The 17,423-nt window shown below is 52.9% G+C and overlaps 1 protein-coding gene across 4 annotated transcripts in view; it reads left to right on the top strand.

The window, feature by feature from the left end:
- The window catches only part of GGT1 (gamma-glutamyltransferase 1), a 244,715-nt gene extending 243,898 nt beyond the window's left edge, over positions 1–817 (top strand). For all 4 annotated transcript variants that reach the window (XM_086942788.1, XM_086942789.1, XM_086942790.1 and 1 more), the window contains one exon: positions 46–817. In XM_086942788.1, the coding sequence (XP_086798914.1) occupies positions 46–192 (147 nt within the window). In that variant the 3' untranslated portion in view covers positions 193–817. The remainder of the gene's footprint in view (positions 1–45) is intronic.
- Positions 818–17,423: the final 16,606 nt, after the last annotated feature.

The raw sequence follows: 17,423 nt of genomic DNA, 5'->3' as shown, positions 1-17,423 counted from the left end.
GATTGAAGATTTCCAATATGCTCTATTCATTTGTCTCCATCACAGGGTATAGAAGAACGACTGAAGGCGAGGAATCATATTGTGAAGTTTCTTGACATTGCTGGTTCTGTCGTTCAGGCCGTTGTGCGCACTGAGGGCAAGTGGGCTGCTGCCTCCGACTCCAGGAAAGGGGGCTTCCCAGCGGGCTACTAGCCATGCTTACAAAGCACAGAGAGACACATCTCAGGGATTCAGATCTGCTTTCAAAGAGAAGATGGGGTGTGGCCCAACTGGGGCCTCATCCACGCCAAAGGCTTGGTTCTGCGGAGAGGACCCGTCCTTCAATCCTCTCTATCCACTCGACTGTTAATGGCTGCTACTTTTTTTATACACACATCCTACTGATCTTTGTCTACAAATCAGAAATGGTATTGCACTCTGGAAGTGTGGGGCTGGTTCTCCCAGTTTCTGATGCCTTTGTAGACATTCACACGATTGCCTCAAATGAAATGTCCAGAGATTTTATTGATTGTTGAGCGAAAAAGTTGTAACTCAAGAATGGATCTACCAAATGTCAATGCACCAAATCATCGTCTATTGTACGCCAACATGTTCTACAGGATGAAGGAAGTCCACAGTTTGGACCAACATTCATCAGCCTTTTTCTTGTTGGACATGTGCACGGATTGCTACCTTTTTTGCGTCTTGGTGGTCTACTTGAATATGTTACCAAATGTTTGAGGAAGCCATGTTTTAAATTGTTCTCTGGTTGCATTGTCTTGCACTTTACTACATCAGAATTGACCGCATTAAATTTCATAAAGTGGGAATGATTGATTATGTTTTCAGGATATTGTGGTCTTTTAGCTGCACCTCACAGACCCCTGTCCTTGAAGGTAGCTGCAGTGTGCAAGGGATGTCAGAAGGCTTGCAATGTCTAATATTTCTCAGGGTTTCTCTACTATTGTTGGGAAAGACCGACTCCTGACACAGTTTCGTTTTGTGGAAAAGGCAGTTTTATTTGGAAGGAAATAGAGCTAATAATAATATACCTTTAGGTCAAACTGTACGCACTAAGATCCCTAACATTGTTTAATGAATTAAATTGGACCCATTCCCCGCCCTAAAACATGCCCTCCACAAATGTCTAACTTTCCTCCTCTTCCTTATTCCCAAAACTTCATTACTGTTATACTTTAAAAACTTAAAACCTAATCTCTAACTACTTCCTTTCCAGGCTGACCACGCCAGGCCCAGGATGTGTCTGGTTTTTTCCTGGTTGCTGTTCTTTCTCCCGAGTTGAATTGGCGTGTCGGGTAGGCTGACAATCTAGTGCACTCCACCCATCACTTTTTTTGTATACTTCAGTGAGTCCCCCTAAGTGTTCAAGTGCACGCCCAGAAGTTACACCCGAGTGAAGGGCCCCAAACTGGGCAAAACCGGTCTTGGGGTCCTAGTGTTCTGGTTCAGGTAGAACCTGGCCTGTCAGTTCCGGCTGAACTGTTCCTATTGGAGCAGGGTCAAGACTGATTTGCATATGTCTGGATCCAAACTGATGTGGCTTGGTGTGTGAAATAATGATGGACTGGGATGTGCCCAAGTAATTACCATTGATTTAGATTAGTTCAAGCATTCCACCCATAACTTTTTGATGTACTTTAGCAATGCATATCTGAAAGAAACACGTTAGTGTTAGATTCCTTACCTTAGAATATCCCCAGGCGTCAGTCTGGATCCGGAAACTTTTGCGTAGCAGTACCCCTGCGCGTCGGTAGGCGTCGTCTGCAGGCGTCCCCTGCGGCTCCGCGTCCGTCGTCGGCGCCGTGCGCCGTGATGACGTCGCTGGAGTATATAGACGCCGCCTCCGCGCGCTGACGTCAGTTCTTCTTTTTTCCGCGCCAGTAAGCGCAGATCCGAAGAGCAGTACTCCGGTCTTTTGACCAACTTTGTTCAACTTTCTATCTCTTTTTGGTGCCTGGTAGGATGCCCGGTTTCAAGAATTGTGACGGTTGTGACCGCACGATGTCGGTCACGGACCATCACCGACTCTGTCTCCGGTGCCTGGCCCCCGACCACGACGTGGGCGCCTGCGTCGACTGCCGGGCCCTCACTAACAAGGCTAGACGGGAGCGGTCCCGCAAGCTGCTTGAGCTCCGGGTGTCGGCCCCACGTCGGGAGCGGTCCCGGTCCGGCCGGAGGTCCAGGGAGCGTTCGAGGGAGCGGTCGCGGAGCCGCACCGAGCGCTCCGGAAGTCGTCATCATTCGTCGGGCTCTTCAGGTAAGAAACACAAGAAGTCGGGGCGTCGTCATCGTACCCCCGACTCCCCCCGCGATGCGGCCGGGGGTTCGGGTGACCCCAACCCCGCGGCTCCGCGAGAGTCGCCGGCGCGGCCTGCCCCATACCCTCCGGTCCCTGGGCACGGTGCGACGCCGGAGGAGGTTGAGGCGTTCCTCATGGCCATGAGGGCGCTCAGTCCTCTGACGAAGCCTACGGCGCCTACGGGCCCAGTGCTTCCGTCTGGGGGTCCTAGCGGGTCGGGTGTCCCTGACTCGACGCCATCGGGTGCTCCGGCCCCGGTGCCGCCGACGGCTCCGACCCCGGCGCCGCATGGGCCTTCGGGGTCGGCGCCGGCTGGCCTGCCGGCCGGTCCGGCGCCGATTCCATCGGGGTTGCCCCCGACGCCGCCCCCGCGCAGCGCCGGTTCTCCGGTGCCGGCTCCGGGCGGCGTCGTCCCCATACCCTCCCCGAATCCAGACGCGGAGTCGGACCGGCGTCGATCGACGCCGGGCTCGACGCCGATGGGGCCTGTGAACCCCGAGGAGCCGGTCTACATCGTTGACTCCGAGTATGGAGAAGATGAAGAGTACGGGGAAGGTTGGGAGGGGTCTGAGGACCCTCTGTCACGTGAGTGCCAGTATGACCCGGACTGGACAGGTGATTTGGGGGACGCCAGTGGTCTGGACGACTCTCCTAACCCTGGCTTTGTCTCTCCTCCTTCCGTGGCGTCGGAGGAGGGAGCTGCATATTCAGTGGTGCTGATGAGGGCTGCCAAGGCCTTACACCTTGAGCTCCCCGTCGCGGCCGTGAGGCCTAACATCCTCACTGAGGTCTTCAAACCGCAGTCATGCCCACAGGAGCCTCTGCTGCCGTTTAACGAAGCCTTGTCAGACGTTCTGTTGGGCACGTGGTCCAGGCCCGCTTCAGGTTCGCCTGTTGATCGGAACGTGGCCAGACGCCACCGTCCTTGTCCGGACGACCCCAAATTCCTGTCCACCCATCCCACCCCCGAGAGTCTGGTGATCCAGGCCTCTACCTCCCAGACCGCATTCCCGTCGGTCCCGCCCGATCGGGAATCCAAGAGGTATGACCAGTATGGTAAGAAGGTCTTCTCGTCCCTGAGTCTGGGACTGCGGTCTTGCAACACCGCATGCCTCTTGGGCCGCTACACCCACTCTGTGTGGGACACGGTCGCGGACCTGCTGCCAGAATGCCCCATGGAGGTGCGGGCGAAGCTCGGCAAGGCTGTGGCTGAGGGCCGAGACGCAGCTAAATATTCCATAAGGTGTGGTCTTGATACGACCGACTCGCTGGGCAGAGCTATGTCAACGACGGTGGCGATTCGTCGCCACGCCTGGCTGAGATCCGCCAACTTTTCGGCAGATGTCCAAAATGCTCTGATGGACATGCCGTTCGATGGCTGTCGCCTCTTTGGTGACAAGGCGGACCACGCGCTGGAACGCTTCAAGGACTCCAGGGTCACGGCCAAGTCCTTGGGTCTCTCGACCCAGCGCCAGCAGACGGGTTCGTTTCGCTCCTTTCGTGGCCACGGAAGGGGCGTCCCCACACGTGCTGCCAGCCACGCGCCGCAACAATCCTTTCAACGCGGTGGCGGCCGTGGAAACCGCCGTGGCGGCGGTCGGGGTCAACGGCGGGGTCAGACCACACCTCCCCCCGCAGCATCTGCCTCCAAGTCCTCCTAGTCCGTGCTTTCGGCCCCATGTGACGCCAGTGGGTGGCAGGGTTCGCCATCACCACGCTCACTGGCGCACAATTACGTCGGACAGGTGGGTGCTGCAGCTCGTCCGAAGGGGCTACTCCCTCCCCTTCGAGACCACTCCTCCAGCCATTCCACCGCAGAACCACCGTGTGTCGGGGGACCACTTGACACTTCTGCAGGAGGAAGTTACGGCCCTCTTGGCCAAGGGGGCCATCGAGCGCGTTCCTGGGCCAGAAGTAGGGCGTGGTTGCTATTCCCACTACTTTCTGGTACCCAAGAAGGACAAGGGGGGCCTACGTCCTATCTTGGATCTACGGAACGTCAACTGCTTCCTCCGGAAGGAGAAGTTCAAGATGTTGACTTTGGCTCAGGTCTTGGCTGCTCTGGACCCGCAAGACTGGATGGTAGCGTTGGACTTGCAGGATGCGTATTTTCACATCCCCGTCCTGCCGGCCCACCGGCGTTACCTGCGGTTCACGGTAGGCCAGGAGCACTTTCAGTTTATCGTGCTCCCCTTCGGCCTTACCAGCGCCCCACGGGTGTTCACAAAGGTGATGGCGGTGGTCGCAGCCCATCTGCGCAGGTTAGGGGTTTCAGTCTTCCCCTACCTAGACGATTGTTGAAGGCGGGCTCGCCCCAGACAGTCGTCCACCACCTTCAGATGACGGCAGACCTCTTGCACGACCTGGGGTTCTCCATCAATGTGCCGAAATCACACCTGTGTCCCTCTCAAAAGCTCCTTTTCATCGGAGCGGTTCTGGACTCGGCGCAGTTTCGGGTTTATCCTCCGGAACGACGAGTCCGGGATATACAGGCTTTGATTCCCATCTTTCAGCCGCTATCCCGGGTTTCGGTCAGGTTGACGCTGCGGCTGCTGGGGCTGATGGCTTCCTGCATCCTTCTGGTGCATCACGCCCGGTGGCGGATGCGGGCTCTGCAGTGGGACCTGAAGTTTCAGTGGGCCCAGCATCAGGGCAACTTGTCCGACCACGTCTTGATCTCGGAGGGCACTGCGAGACAACTGCAGTGGTGGCTTACGGACCGCGATTGGGTCAGTGGCAGATCCCTCTCCCTTACCCAACCGGAGCACGTTGTCGTGACGGACGCGTCCCTCCAGGGCTGGGGTGGCCACTTGGGAGAGGCAGAGATCAGAGGCATCTGGTCTCCGGCGGAGTCCCGGCTCCATATCAACCTGTTGGAGCTACGGGCGATTCGTCTAGCACTGAAGGCATTCCTCCCCTTTGTCAATGGGAGTGTGGTGCAGGTGTTCACCGACAACACTACCGCCATGTGGTACTGCAACAAACAGGGCGGAGTGGGGTCGTGGACCCTTTGCCAGGAGGCTCTGCGCCTCTGGCAGTGGCTGGAACGTCAGGGCGTGACTTTGACGGTTCAACACCTGGCAGGTTCTCTGAACGCCAGGGCGGACGAACTCAGCCGTCGGTGCTCGATGGATCACGAGTGGCGTCTGAACTCGGACATGGCGCAAGGCCTCTTTCTGCGATGGGGAGAGCCTTGGTTAGATCTATTCGCCACAGAAGAGAACGCGCAATGTCATCAGTTCTGCGCGTTGGAGTTTCCAAGACGGCACTCGCACGGCGACGCCTTTCGGCGCGAGTGGAGTTGCGGTCTGTTATACGCCTTTCCGCCTATACCACTTCTGCCCAGAGTGCTGAAGAAGATCAGGCGCGACCGGGCCCAAGTTATCCTTGTGGCTCCGGACTGGGCTCGAAGGTACTGGTATCCCGAGCTACTCAGCATGTCAGTCGGTCCCCCGATCCGCCTGCCCCTTCAGGAGGACCTTCTGTCGCAGCAGCAGGGGACGGTCCTACACCCGAACCTGTCCAGTCTCCACCTCCATGCTTGGAGATTGAGCGGCGGCAGTTGAGGCCATTTGACTTGCCTCCTGAAGTCTGTGATGTAATTCTGGCAGCCAGGCGTCCCTCCACAAAGTCGGTATACGCCTGTCGGTGGAACAGATTTGTGGCATGGTGCACAGCAAAGGCTGTGGATCCTCTTTCTGCCCCTCTTTCCGAGGTTCTTCTGTTTCTTCTCTCTCTTGCCCAGCAGGGCTCTGCTCTGGGCACTATCAAGGGCTACCTTTCGGCCCTTTCAGCCTTTCTAAGGCTTCCTGATCAGCCTTCTTTGTTCAGGTCCCTGATTGTAACGAGATTCTTGAAGGGCATCACACACATGTATCCACCTGTTCCGTTTGTGATGCCTCAGTGGGACTTGAACCTGGTTCTTACCTTTCTGATGTGTGCTCCCTTTGAGCCCCTTCATTCTTGTCCTCTTCGTCTCCTGACTTTGAAGACGGCTTTCCTGGTTGCCATCACCTCTGCCAGGAGAGTGAGTGAGCTCCAGGCTCTTTCTGTCCAACCTCCTTTCCTGTCCATTCATCCTGACAAGGTGGTTCTGAGGATTAGACCTTCTTTCCTGCCCAAAGTAGTTTCTGCTTTTCACATCGGGCAGTCCATCACCCTCCCCTCCTTCTTCCCGCCTCCGCATCCTTCAAAGGATGAAGAGCGGCTCCATCGTCTGGACCCAAAACGTGCGCTTTCATTCTATATGGATCGCACACGCCAGTTCCGGGTGGATGACCAACTGTTTGTTGGCTACGTGGGTGCGAAGAAGGGACGGGCGGTACATAAACGGACCATCTCTCGGTGGGTCGTTCTCTGCATCAAAGCGTGCTACTCTTTGGCTCGGAAGGAGCCTCCTGTTGGGCTGAGGGCCCATTCCACTCGGGCCACGGCGGCTACTACTGCCCTGGGCCGGGGAGTCCCCTTGCAGGACATTTGCCAGGCGGCTACGTGGGCCTCGCTGCACACCTTTGCGAGGCACTACTGCCTGGACAGTCAAGTCCGGAGGGATGGCTTCTTTGGCCGTTCTGTCCTCCAGGACTTTCTGGTGTAGGAATGTATTGGTTCGCAGACCCACCACCGGGGTTGGTATTGCTGGGGTATCTATTCTAAGGTAAGGAATCTAACACTAACGTGTTTCTTTCAGATGAACAAGTTACTTACCTTCGGTAACGATATATCTGTAAGAAACATTAGTTAGTGTTAGATTCCTTACCGAACCCACCCATCCTCCCCGTTCTGCGAACTGATACCTAGGGTTAAGGACATCCCTTTCAGGGCCCTAGTTTCAAATGGCACCAGTGTTGGTTCTCACATGGCTCTGCGTTTTCTGGCGCGGAAAAGCTGTGTACGAAGAACTGACGTCAGCGCGCGGAGGCGGCGTCTATATACTCCAGCGACGTCATCACGGCGCACGACGCTGACGACGGACGCGGAGCCGCAAGGGACGCCTGCAGACGACGCCTACCGACGCGCAGGGGTACTGCTACGCAAAAGTTTCCGGATCCAGACTGACGCCTGGGGATATTCTAAGGTAAGGAATCTAACACTAACTAATGTTTCTTACAGATATATCGTTACCGAAGATAAGTAACTTGTTCGATAGGCCAGCTTAAAAGCTCTTGGTTCCGTGGGCCGTGAAGGGACTACTAATACCAGTTGGCACCCCGGTCCTGTCAAGGTGGCCCATCTGGCAGGGCCAGACTGCCCAGCAGGGTAGTCCAACACCGCCTTTATCGCTACTTCTTAGCCTGTAAACTTTCCCTGCTCCCCTCATGCCTTAACCTGAGCGCTTTCCTCTTCTACCATAAAGCACCTCTCCTGCCGTATTCTTTCTATCCCCCTTCACTCTTCAGACTGCCTGTCCCTGCCAACACTCCAAGAACTCCATCAACTTCACCAGGTACATTCTGTTCTTCAGGAGGGACACGCGCACACCATGCTGCCCGAGCACCATTGGACATTTGTCCTGAATGTCCTCACCAAACACTAATCCCAGGTTTGCAGCTTTACAGAAAGCTATCTCTTTTTTTACCTCTTTACATGCCCTATTGATGACTGTGACTTGCAAGCATACCCTCTTCGGCAACAACCGGGTCTAAAAAATGTTGATCTCCCATCTATCTTGCACCACTTTCGGGTCCCTTTTGACCATCTTCAACAGCTCCTACCCCCTCAACGGCACCAGATCTTTTTCCGCCAGGTGGATCAGTAGCCTATGCGCTGACAAGCCCTTGCTGCTTAACTCCCAAAGTGTGCGCAACAACTGGCCCCCAGCCGCGGTCCGCGCAGGTAACAGCGGCGGGCCGGGTAAGGGGAGATTTCGAGGGACGATGATGAGGGGAAAAATAAATAAATAATTAATTTTACCTCCGCATCGTCCATCGAAATGCCCCCTTAATTTACATTAGTCTAGTGCAAATTCACCCTGAGCATTTGGTGTGAGAATTTGCTCTATGGTAGAGGAGGATTTGGGTTCTTTTCTTCTTTTGGCTGTTTCTTTAAGTTTGATTTTCACTTTTGGCTATTTCTTTAAGTTTGATTTTCACTTTTAATTGCCGGTCTTTGGTTGGCCCTTTCCACTGTAGATTGGGTTTATTGACTGGCTGCATGACGTGTTGAGCTTGTTGCATGCACAAGAGTACAGGAGCTGGCTCACCCTGGCAGGCAGACTTTGGATGATATCAACAACTGCACCAACTTTCTTTGGAAAAAGTCTTCTTTAATGCAAAGTTCAGAGCTTTCCGTCAATATTTGCAGCAACTAGCGCCAGCACCTTACAGACTGACCTACCCAAAGCTGCTTGTACAAAGTCACTCCTATCACACCACCTTGGTCCATCTAACCCAAATCATGCCAGGCAGCAGAGCTTGCAGCCTACACAAGGAGGCAGACCCATACACAGGAGAGACAGGAGGCATCACAGGGACCCCATCCAGCATAGTGGAGGTTCAAAAGTACATATGCATGACTGCATGCTGCACAAAGGGAGACCACACTCTGAAAAGGTGGTAACTCAGCAGACTTATACTGCACCCTATACTTTGCAGGATGAGCGCTCAGCCCAGGAATCAGAGGGCTCCATCCACACAGGAGAGACGCTAGACCAGTCAGGACAAATGCGTCCACAGAAGACCATGCCAACCCACACCAACACCACACAAGAAAGACCCCTCTCACGTAAGATGGACCCCATCCACAGGGCACAGACCATACAATGTAGACCTTAGTTCATTCAAGTGAGTCTGGAGTACACACAGCAAATACCATCCCAGCCATGACACACAAGTGGGAAACCAGCACACAATGCAGACAGGTCCATGCACAAGAGAAACACCCCAGCCTACGTAGCGGAGATCTCAGAACATAGAAGAATACCCTTGGAAACAGAAGACTGCGGACCAAACCAGGGACGTTGAATTTACACAAGACAGACATCAGGTGAGACCTCAGCCCACATAAGTTTCCCATCAGACTGCAGAACATGCCTGAGACACCCAGACCACACATAGGAGACCGCAGCCCACAAAAGTGAGATCCACCCCGATCCACACAGGACAGACCTCACAAGAGTATCTCTGCCCACTCCTCACTTGTTTGTCCCCACCATTTTGGATCCCAAGTCACATTCTGCTCACCCAGTACAGATCAGGCCCATCCCTGTGCTGACCATGTGTTGCATTGCACCCTTGAAGCGGGATACATCTGTGTGCACCTCGTACTGCATGGGCTGACACACACCGCTGCAGACGGGGTAATAATCTGACTGGCAATTCCACCAGCCCTTGTGGTGTGGTGTCCCTGCCTGTGAAACCCACTTCATGAAGACAAGTAACTAATCCAGAGTAAATGCACAGAAGTAAAGTTTGTGTGTGTGTCAGGTCCATGTTATCAGCTGGGTCTTTTGGTCTTAGTGGACTAATGCGTCCACTAAAGGTCCCTGTATTCGACCTCATGGTCACAGGTTCAAATCCCGGCGGGTCTACTCAGCCTTTCATCCTTCTGAGGTCAGTAACATGAGTACCATTGAGTTGGGTAACAATAAAAGTATGTTATTCAGTGTCAAGATACCCTTGGGTGAAAAGGTGCTTTACAAATACACGTTATGTTTGAGGTATGCGCTTGAGTGACATTTGCGTACCTTATGTTTGACACTTGAGTAACACTTAATTGCACACTGAACAGAGCAGTTAAGTTTGTTTAATAAGGCTAATTACAAACTGTTTGTTTAATGTAACAGATTACAAAGTGCCTTAAACAGCTGTCATACAACTAACGGACACGGCACCCTTCAGTAGGCACCTGATACTCATGAGTCCAATGCAGATTTCTTCCAAACACCATCACACATTTACATTTGTTAACCAGAAGCAATGGAACACCTTTGACAATAGTCACGTTATTTAGTAATTGTTTATTATTTGTGCATACCTCCTCCTCGTCCTAGTCATTACTTGTGAGGTGAATCCTATCCATAGAGAGGAAACTCCAAGAAAATCTAGCAATTGCAGGCCCCCACCGTCCATAACTGGGCACCACACATGGGCAGGCATTGACAGCATCCCCCTTGTTTTTCCAGTCTCTGACCAAGACAAGGACTTCTGAAACATTGCCAGGCCTCCATCAGGCTTGGGCCCTACCCCTCTGTATCCTTGGCTCTCACCCTGCCAGGTCTAGGGTGAGTGAATGGTACAGCAAAGGGTCTAGGAGCTAGGAAGCAGATGAGTTGATTCCTGCCAGTTTCAGAATATGAAGGTTTGGAAGTGCACAAGTTTATCAGGAGTTTGTCATTGAGTGCTATGGTAAGTTGGAAACTGTTGTTTTTAGGCAGTTCCCTCCACCAGCATCTGCAGGGTCCTCTTGTGGTAATTCTTGCATGGTTGCAAACAGAGTTTGTGTGCAGCTGCTAGTGTTTCTAGTCCTTCCATGGAGGCACTGCCAAGAAGAACAGTGGCTGCATGGCACGCCAATGCGTTTCGGCCATCCCGAAGGACGTCAACGCGCAGGCTGACGTGCTTGTGCGATCTTTCAGTTTGACGGGATGGCCAGGATGGACACCGGTTCTGGTATTTATGCTTCTGCTAAGCACCAGGTAAGTTGTTCTTTGTTTTGGAGCAGTGGTTTGTGATAGCTGTCTGTGTCTTGGGCTCTGTTCTGCGGATTTCCGCTTCACGCCTTAAGTGCAGTATGAGAAAGCACTCTAGCAAGCACCAGCATTTAAAATCCTCCACTTCTTGTTACTTACTATTTAGTGGCACAAAACTTGAGGACCCCCATGATCCAGACCCAGTCAGGAGCTCTCTGGCCAGGGGCCGCCACCCTTGGACAGTGCCATAGGGAGCCCCCCAGCTCCGCAATGGCTGCGGAGGCTAATGTTATGCCACTGACAGCGTCATTGTCACTCCTAAAGGTATTAAGACATGCCTGACCATTCCTAGGTGCCATGCGGTACAGGACATGCCACCTTTTGCACAGGTGAATGTACATGTGTGTGAGAACTGGGGTCACCAATTCCACGGGGGAGCTTGGCGCGAGCGGGAAGGCCCCCATAGGCTTAGGTGTAAAGTAGCAGTGCAGCACACACTCACACTGACAGGAAACACATGCAATAAATGATACCACACCAGCATGCAATAAATGACACCACACCAGTTGGTCTTTGAAAATCAATATACTTTTATCTAGATTGATCTCATAGTGGGTAGGCAATTCATTGTAATCAACTTGGCATTTAACTCCTCGGGCAACATTTCATTGTTTAGTTAGCAGTAAAATCACTCTTTTGAAACTCGGGTAATACCTCTTTCAATATCCCCATGGAATAATACTATTGTAGTCATCAATCAACATTTCATTAGAGGGGCCTAGCATTAGCATTGGTCTAAGCAGGATCAACAGAACAGTATTCCAGAATCGCCTAACGTCGGAACCTCTAGGGCATGACATCAGCAGTGGCCTGAACAAGGTCAATGAAAACAGGATTTCAGAACCATTAGGCATATGAACCTCTTCGAGCAGGGCACATCAATATTGTCATTCAACTCCTGCTTACAGGCAGTCTATTGATTACTGTCCCCTAGCGAGGGGTTACCCTTTTGCTGCAACACAGTCATCAGGTTCTCAATTTGGGCTCTTGCCCCGTCCAGAAAGCCTCATTAATACAACTTGGGCCAACGGGGCCTAACTACAGTTTCCCCCGAGGGGAGGGGTGGCCAGAGGGCTCCCTTTCTTCTCCCTGGGGGCCCTGTTCTTCTCCCCCGCCTTCTGCCCTCCACCCCGGGGAGTTACCTTGGTCTTCGGGCCTCCGAGGGCCCCTTGGTGCAGACTGATGCGAGTGGTGAGCAGGCGGGGGCTTGTGCTCTCTCCGGAGCCCACTCGCCGGTATTGCAGGCCTCCCTGTGGTGCCTCGGTCGCCCTGGCTCGGTGGGGGCTCTCACTCTCCCCCTGTGGCCTGCACTGAAGGTGGGATTGGTCCCAGGCCTGTCACTCCTCTCTGGGCCCGGGAACCAATCGGGGTGCTCGCGGCTGGTGGGCGTGCCCGCAGCCGCCTATGGCAACCCGGCCTGCGAGGGTCAGGCAGCCTGGCCCAATGGCTTCTCGGCTGGAGGGGGCATGGCCTGTGACGCGGCTGACGCCCCCGTCACGTGCTGCTGGTGTAGGGCTTCACGGGTCTAACGCAGCCTAACGGAATCTGGCGGCGGCCCTCTCCTGGCTCCAGGGGCCGCCGCGGGTATGAGGATGGCAGCTATGTTTTGTTGTGTCTTACTATGTTTTTTATGCTATGCTTTGTTTTATGTTATGCTATTGTTTGTTACGTTATGCCATATTTTGTTGTGCTGTTTTCTTGTGGTTTATTATACTATGCTATGTTGTGTTATACTTTGCTATGTTTCATTTTGCTATGCTTTGTTTTGTTATGCTATGCTTTGTTTTGTTATGCTATGCTTTGTTTTGTTATGCTATGTTGTGTTAAGCTATGCTATGTTGTGTTTTGCTATGCTATGCTTTGTTGTGTTTTGCTATGCTTTGTTTTGCTATGCTATGCTTTGTTGTGTTTTGCTATGCTATGTTTTGTTTTGTTATGCTATGTTATGCTATGCTATGTTATGTTTTGCTATCCTATGTTTTTTTTGTTATGCTAAGCTATGCTGTGTTTTGTTATGCTATGCTATTTTTTGTTATGCTATGCTGGGGAGGGTGTGTGTGGGAGTGAGTGAGGGCGAGTGAGGGTAATTGAGGGTGAGGGAGAGTGAGGGGGTGTGAGGGTGAGGGGGTGAGGGTGAGGGGGTGTGAGGGTGTGTGAGGGTGAGTGAGGGTGGGTGAGGGGGTGAGGGTGAGGGGGTGTGAGGGTTTGTGAGGGTGAGTGAGGGTGGGTGCGGGGGTGAGAGGGGGTGAGGGTGTGTGAGGGTGAGGGGCTTGAGGGTGTGTGAGGGAGTGTTGGTCATTTGCTCGGGTTTAAAAAAAAGTGACACTGGTGTGCGCATGGACCTATGATCCGCTTGGACTTAAAAGAGTTGATCAGTTTATTTCATCTGGTTTGATACTTAAATTTGCGCGAGCTCGACAAAAGCAATTTAATCGCAGTAATCAATGCGTTATAAAGCGACGGTGATAAATAACTATCAAAATTAAAGTTAATATTATACATTTCCATCTCTATGGAATATAAATAAAATATGTACGGGAGTTAGCCCTATAGGACGTTTACAGGGAAAACCCCATCAATGGCAAATCGCTGGTGTCATAAGGATAACGGAAAAAAAAAACAAGAAAACAAGTCTTTCATTCCCAACACTGTACAGCGGCCACAGGGTCTGTCAGAAGGCCAATTTGAGCCTGTGACACTGCTTGATGGGCTCGGTCAATGTAAAGTATTTCATGATTGCATAAAGGCTCTTGTGACTGCACAAGGCCCACGCACCAGGGTAAGCCGCTTTAACTGTAGAACGGTCTCCGTCACTGTAGAAATGCCCTATTCAGATAAGACCTACTCCCCGTGGCTATAAAAATGATCCCTCAGGACGGGAGAGGAGAGCCGGCCGGGCTCGCAATCGTCGACCAGGGGCAGCGCAAATGGATCGCCATCGCAGGACCACGTGGGGGCTGCTAGAGGCGAATGACACTACCGTGAAGGGCTGAATGTGTGACCTGGGCTTTACTCCCACTACGATCGTTCATCAAGTCGTTCATGGACGCTGGCCCGGACAGCCCGAGGACAGCAGAGGGACCGCCTGCTTTGGGGGACACTCTCCCCTGACGCGCAAGTACTCTGTTTTTGGCATGGGATAAGCGCTCTGCTAAGTTGGGGTGGCGGGCAGTTCTGAGTCCGTTTGGCAGGGAGGCAGGGTGGGGGGGGGTTTGTTTGTTGTTATGGGACATTCACAGAATCGATCACAAACTGTACAAAGTGCTATGAGGCTTATTGAAATGTTGCTGGGGAGGTGGGGTCTACTCCGATGGTTTATGTTTTTGATGTTTACTGATGGTGGATGTACAGCCTAACGTAATAAGAGCGGAGGAGACGCGGATGAGCGGCTCCGCCCTCAAACTTCTTGCCTGGAACGTGCGCGGCCTAGGTGATAAAGTGAAACGCGGCCTCGTTCTGTCCGAGGTGAAACGTCACAAACCTGACTTAATACTCCTCCAGGAGACCCACCTAATGGGTAGCGCTACTAAGGCCCTGGACAGAAGGGGGTATAAAATGTTAGCCCATTCGGAATTCTCCACTGGGTCCCGGGGTACGGGTATCCTACTCAGGAACTCTTCCAACTTCATCACCCTTAGCACTAGGACTGACACACAGGGCTGTTTTGCGGCAGTGGCAGGACAATGGGACGGGCGCCCCTTAACAATAATCTCAGTTTACATCCCACCTTCATTACACTCGGTGATGTTACCAGCCCTGGGTGACTTCTTACTGTCCCTCCCCGAGGGTGACATGCTTCTAGGCGGGGACTTCAACGCAACTGCAGACCCACAACTCGACAGGTTCCCAGCAACTGCCCTCCCGGGGGGTGCCTCCAGGTTTCAGCGCTTCACAGAGGCACTAGGGCTGGTAGACGTGTGGCGCCATGTTCACCCTACACTGCGACAGTATACATTCCACTCCACCGTCCACAATAGTCTATCATTTCCTGGCGTTAGGGGATGGGTTGCAGCGCGTAGAGGAGGTGCTCATACAACATATGGGCATCTCGGATCACTCACCACTGACTCTCACCATCACCTCACGATCAGGGCATACCGGCCCTCCTGCGCCTCTGTAATGACCACGGAGAAATGTCAGGCTACACTATTAATTGGAGTAAATCAGAACTGTACGCCCTGACGGGTGGTCACCCAACGCTTGGTCCGGACTGCCCTCTGCGGTTGGCCGGCTCCTCATTCAAGTACCTTGGTATCCACGTCACGGGCGACCCGGCAGAACACGAAAAACTGAACCTAATGCCACCGCTGGACCGCCTCAAACAAGATGCAAGCTTCTGGGCGGGATTACCGTTGACGATGCTAGGGAAAGCAGCCCTGTTTAAGATGAAATCCCTGCCCCGCTTCCTATATATCCTAGACAATACCCCATTTGCTGTACCCCAAAAATACTTCAAGAGAGTGGCGGCAGTGGTCTCTGGTCTGCTGTGGGGCAACCGCCCGGCGCGTATAGCACACGCCAAGCTATGTAGGAGCTGGTACGAGGGCGGCATCGCACTCCCCAACCTTTATCTCTACTACTGGGCGGCACAGCTCAGACCAATTAACCAGTGGCTGCATGCATCGCAATCGGATCCGGCGTTCCAGGCAGACAGGGCCCAACTGGGCACCAATAACCTGCTGGCACCGCTTTATGATAGACGGAAACTCAGACCGCTGAAGGGCCCCACTAAGCTCACAGTGGCCACCTGGCACGCAGCCACCGCTGCGCTAGGGTGGAAAGACACACTCACTAAGCTCACTCCACTCTGGGACACACGAGCCCTAGGCAATCTTCGGACCAGTAAGGGGTTCTCCCGTTGGGACGATATTGGCATCTCTACGGTGGGGGACATGTGGGAGCGTGGGGAAGTCATCACCTTCGCCTGTCTGAAGGAAATCTATGACCTGGGGCCGCATGAAACCTACCGGTATGTCCAAATCCGTCATGCATTACTGGCAGCTATTCCGGCGGGATCGACTCTCCCCGAGTCCTCCCCGCTAGAAGATCGCCTTCTGACGGATTACATGATGGAAAAGGCCACCTCCCTCACTTACCGAAAACTCCTTAACAATTCCCCAGACCCGCTAGTGCCTCTTAAGGAGAAATGGGAGGTGGGCGAGCTAGATGAACATGAATGGAACGAGGCACTGGCGTCCCCTAAGGAAGCGGGCATATCGACTAGAATGAGGCTCGTCCAACTCAAAGTTCTACACAGAACATATTACACCAGGACTCTGCTTCACCGCATACAACGATCCCCTGACCCCTTCTGCTTGCGAGGCTGCGGGGAGGGGGGCACACTCTTCCATACATTCTGGGACTGCTCAGTTATACACACCTATTGGCGTCAGGTCATGCGCACTGTGTCACAGGTGCTGGAGGTCTCGGTGCTGCCGGAGCCGCGGCGATGCCTCCTCAATGTGTGGGAGCCGAATGACTTGTCCCGGCATGGCCGCCTCTGGGTAACATTGGGGATGATGATGGCCAAGAGAGACATCGCGCAGCGCTGGGGGGTGGCGGATCCCCCGACGGCCTCACAATGGTGCGTAAATATGGACAGGGCCATGATCACGGAACGGGCAGTTTACTTGAACAGGGCTTGTCCGGCTAAATGGAACAAGGTGTGGTCCCCGTGGAACGCATACCGGGGTGACATCTGCGATCCACTACCTGAAGATGACCCATTGGACTCAGACGAGGAAGACGGGTTGGGTGAGGAGGGCTGATTAGTGTGGGGGGGTACTTCCGGGGTGGATGGGGGGGTAAAGATGGTTCGCTCACACCCTACCTTGCCTTGTGGGCGTGCATGAGGTTGGTTTCAACTCAGGAGTAAACTCACGTCTAACTGGCAATAAGCATACTCATTGATCGTACTGTGACTCCCCAAAGTTTTGAATGTTCTTTCTTTAGGTACAAAACAGAAAATGAAAACCTCGTTCACCAAGCATGGACCATTCGTATTTAACCTTCACCACTTGTTTACCGATCTTTACCTTCATGACTTCGGCAACTACCTGCACAAATGTATTGTAAAGAACGTTTTTCTTTGACACCTTGATTAGCGGCCGGCCCATTCGGGTTGTAGGCGACAAGCTGTGTAAAACTGTGAAGGTATAATAAAGGTTTTCAAAAAAAAAAAAAAAAAAAATGATCCCTTAACATGTATAACGTTGCACGGAATGTCCTAAACCTCCCCTCAAAACGCATGAAGGCTGGGTCGCTGTTTTAAATCTAGCATGACTGCATAGATGGGGTGGTGTTTGTAAAACAGCTCACGTGTTTATAGAACACCAAGGTAGACTACATATTGGCCTCCGTAATTGTGTAGAATATTGTCACTACATACTGGGCCTTGTGACTGTATAAAAACCATCATGCCTATACAACAGTGACAGT

This window comes from Lissotriton vulgaris, chromosome 11, assembly GCF_964263255.1.
Source record: "Lissotriton vulgaris chromosome 11, aLisVul1.2, whole genome shotgun sequence".
NCBI lineage: Eukaryota > Metazoa > Chordata > Amphibia > Caudata > Salamandridae > Lissotriton > Lissotriton vulgaris.
The sequence above is the reverse complement of the archived record's forward strand: the minus strand, read 5'-3'. Positions and strand labels throughout refer to the sequence as shown.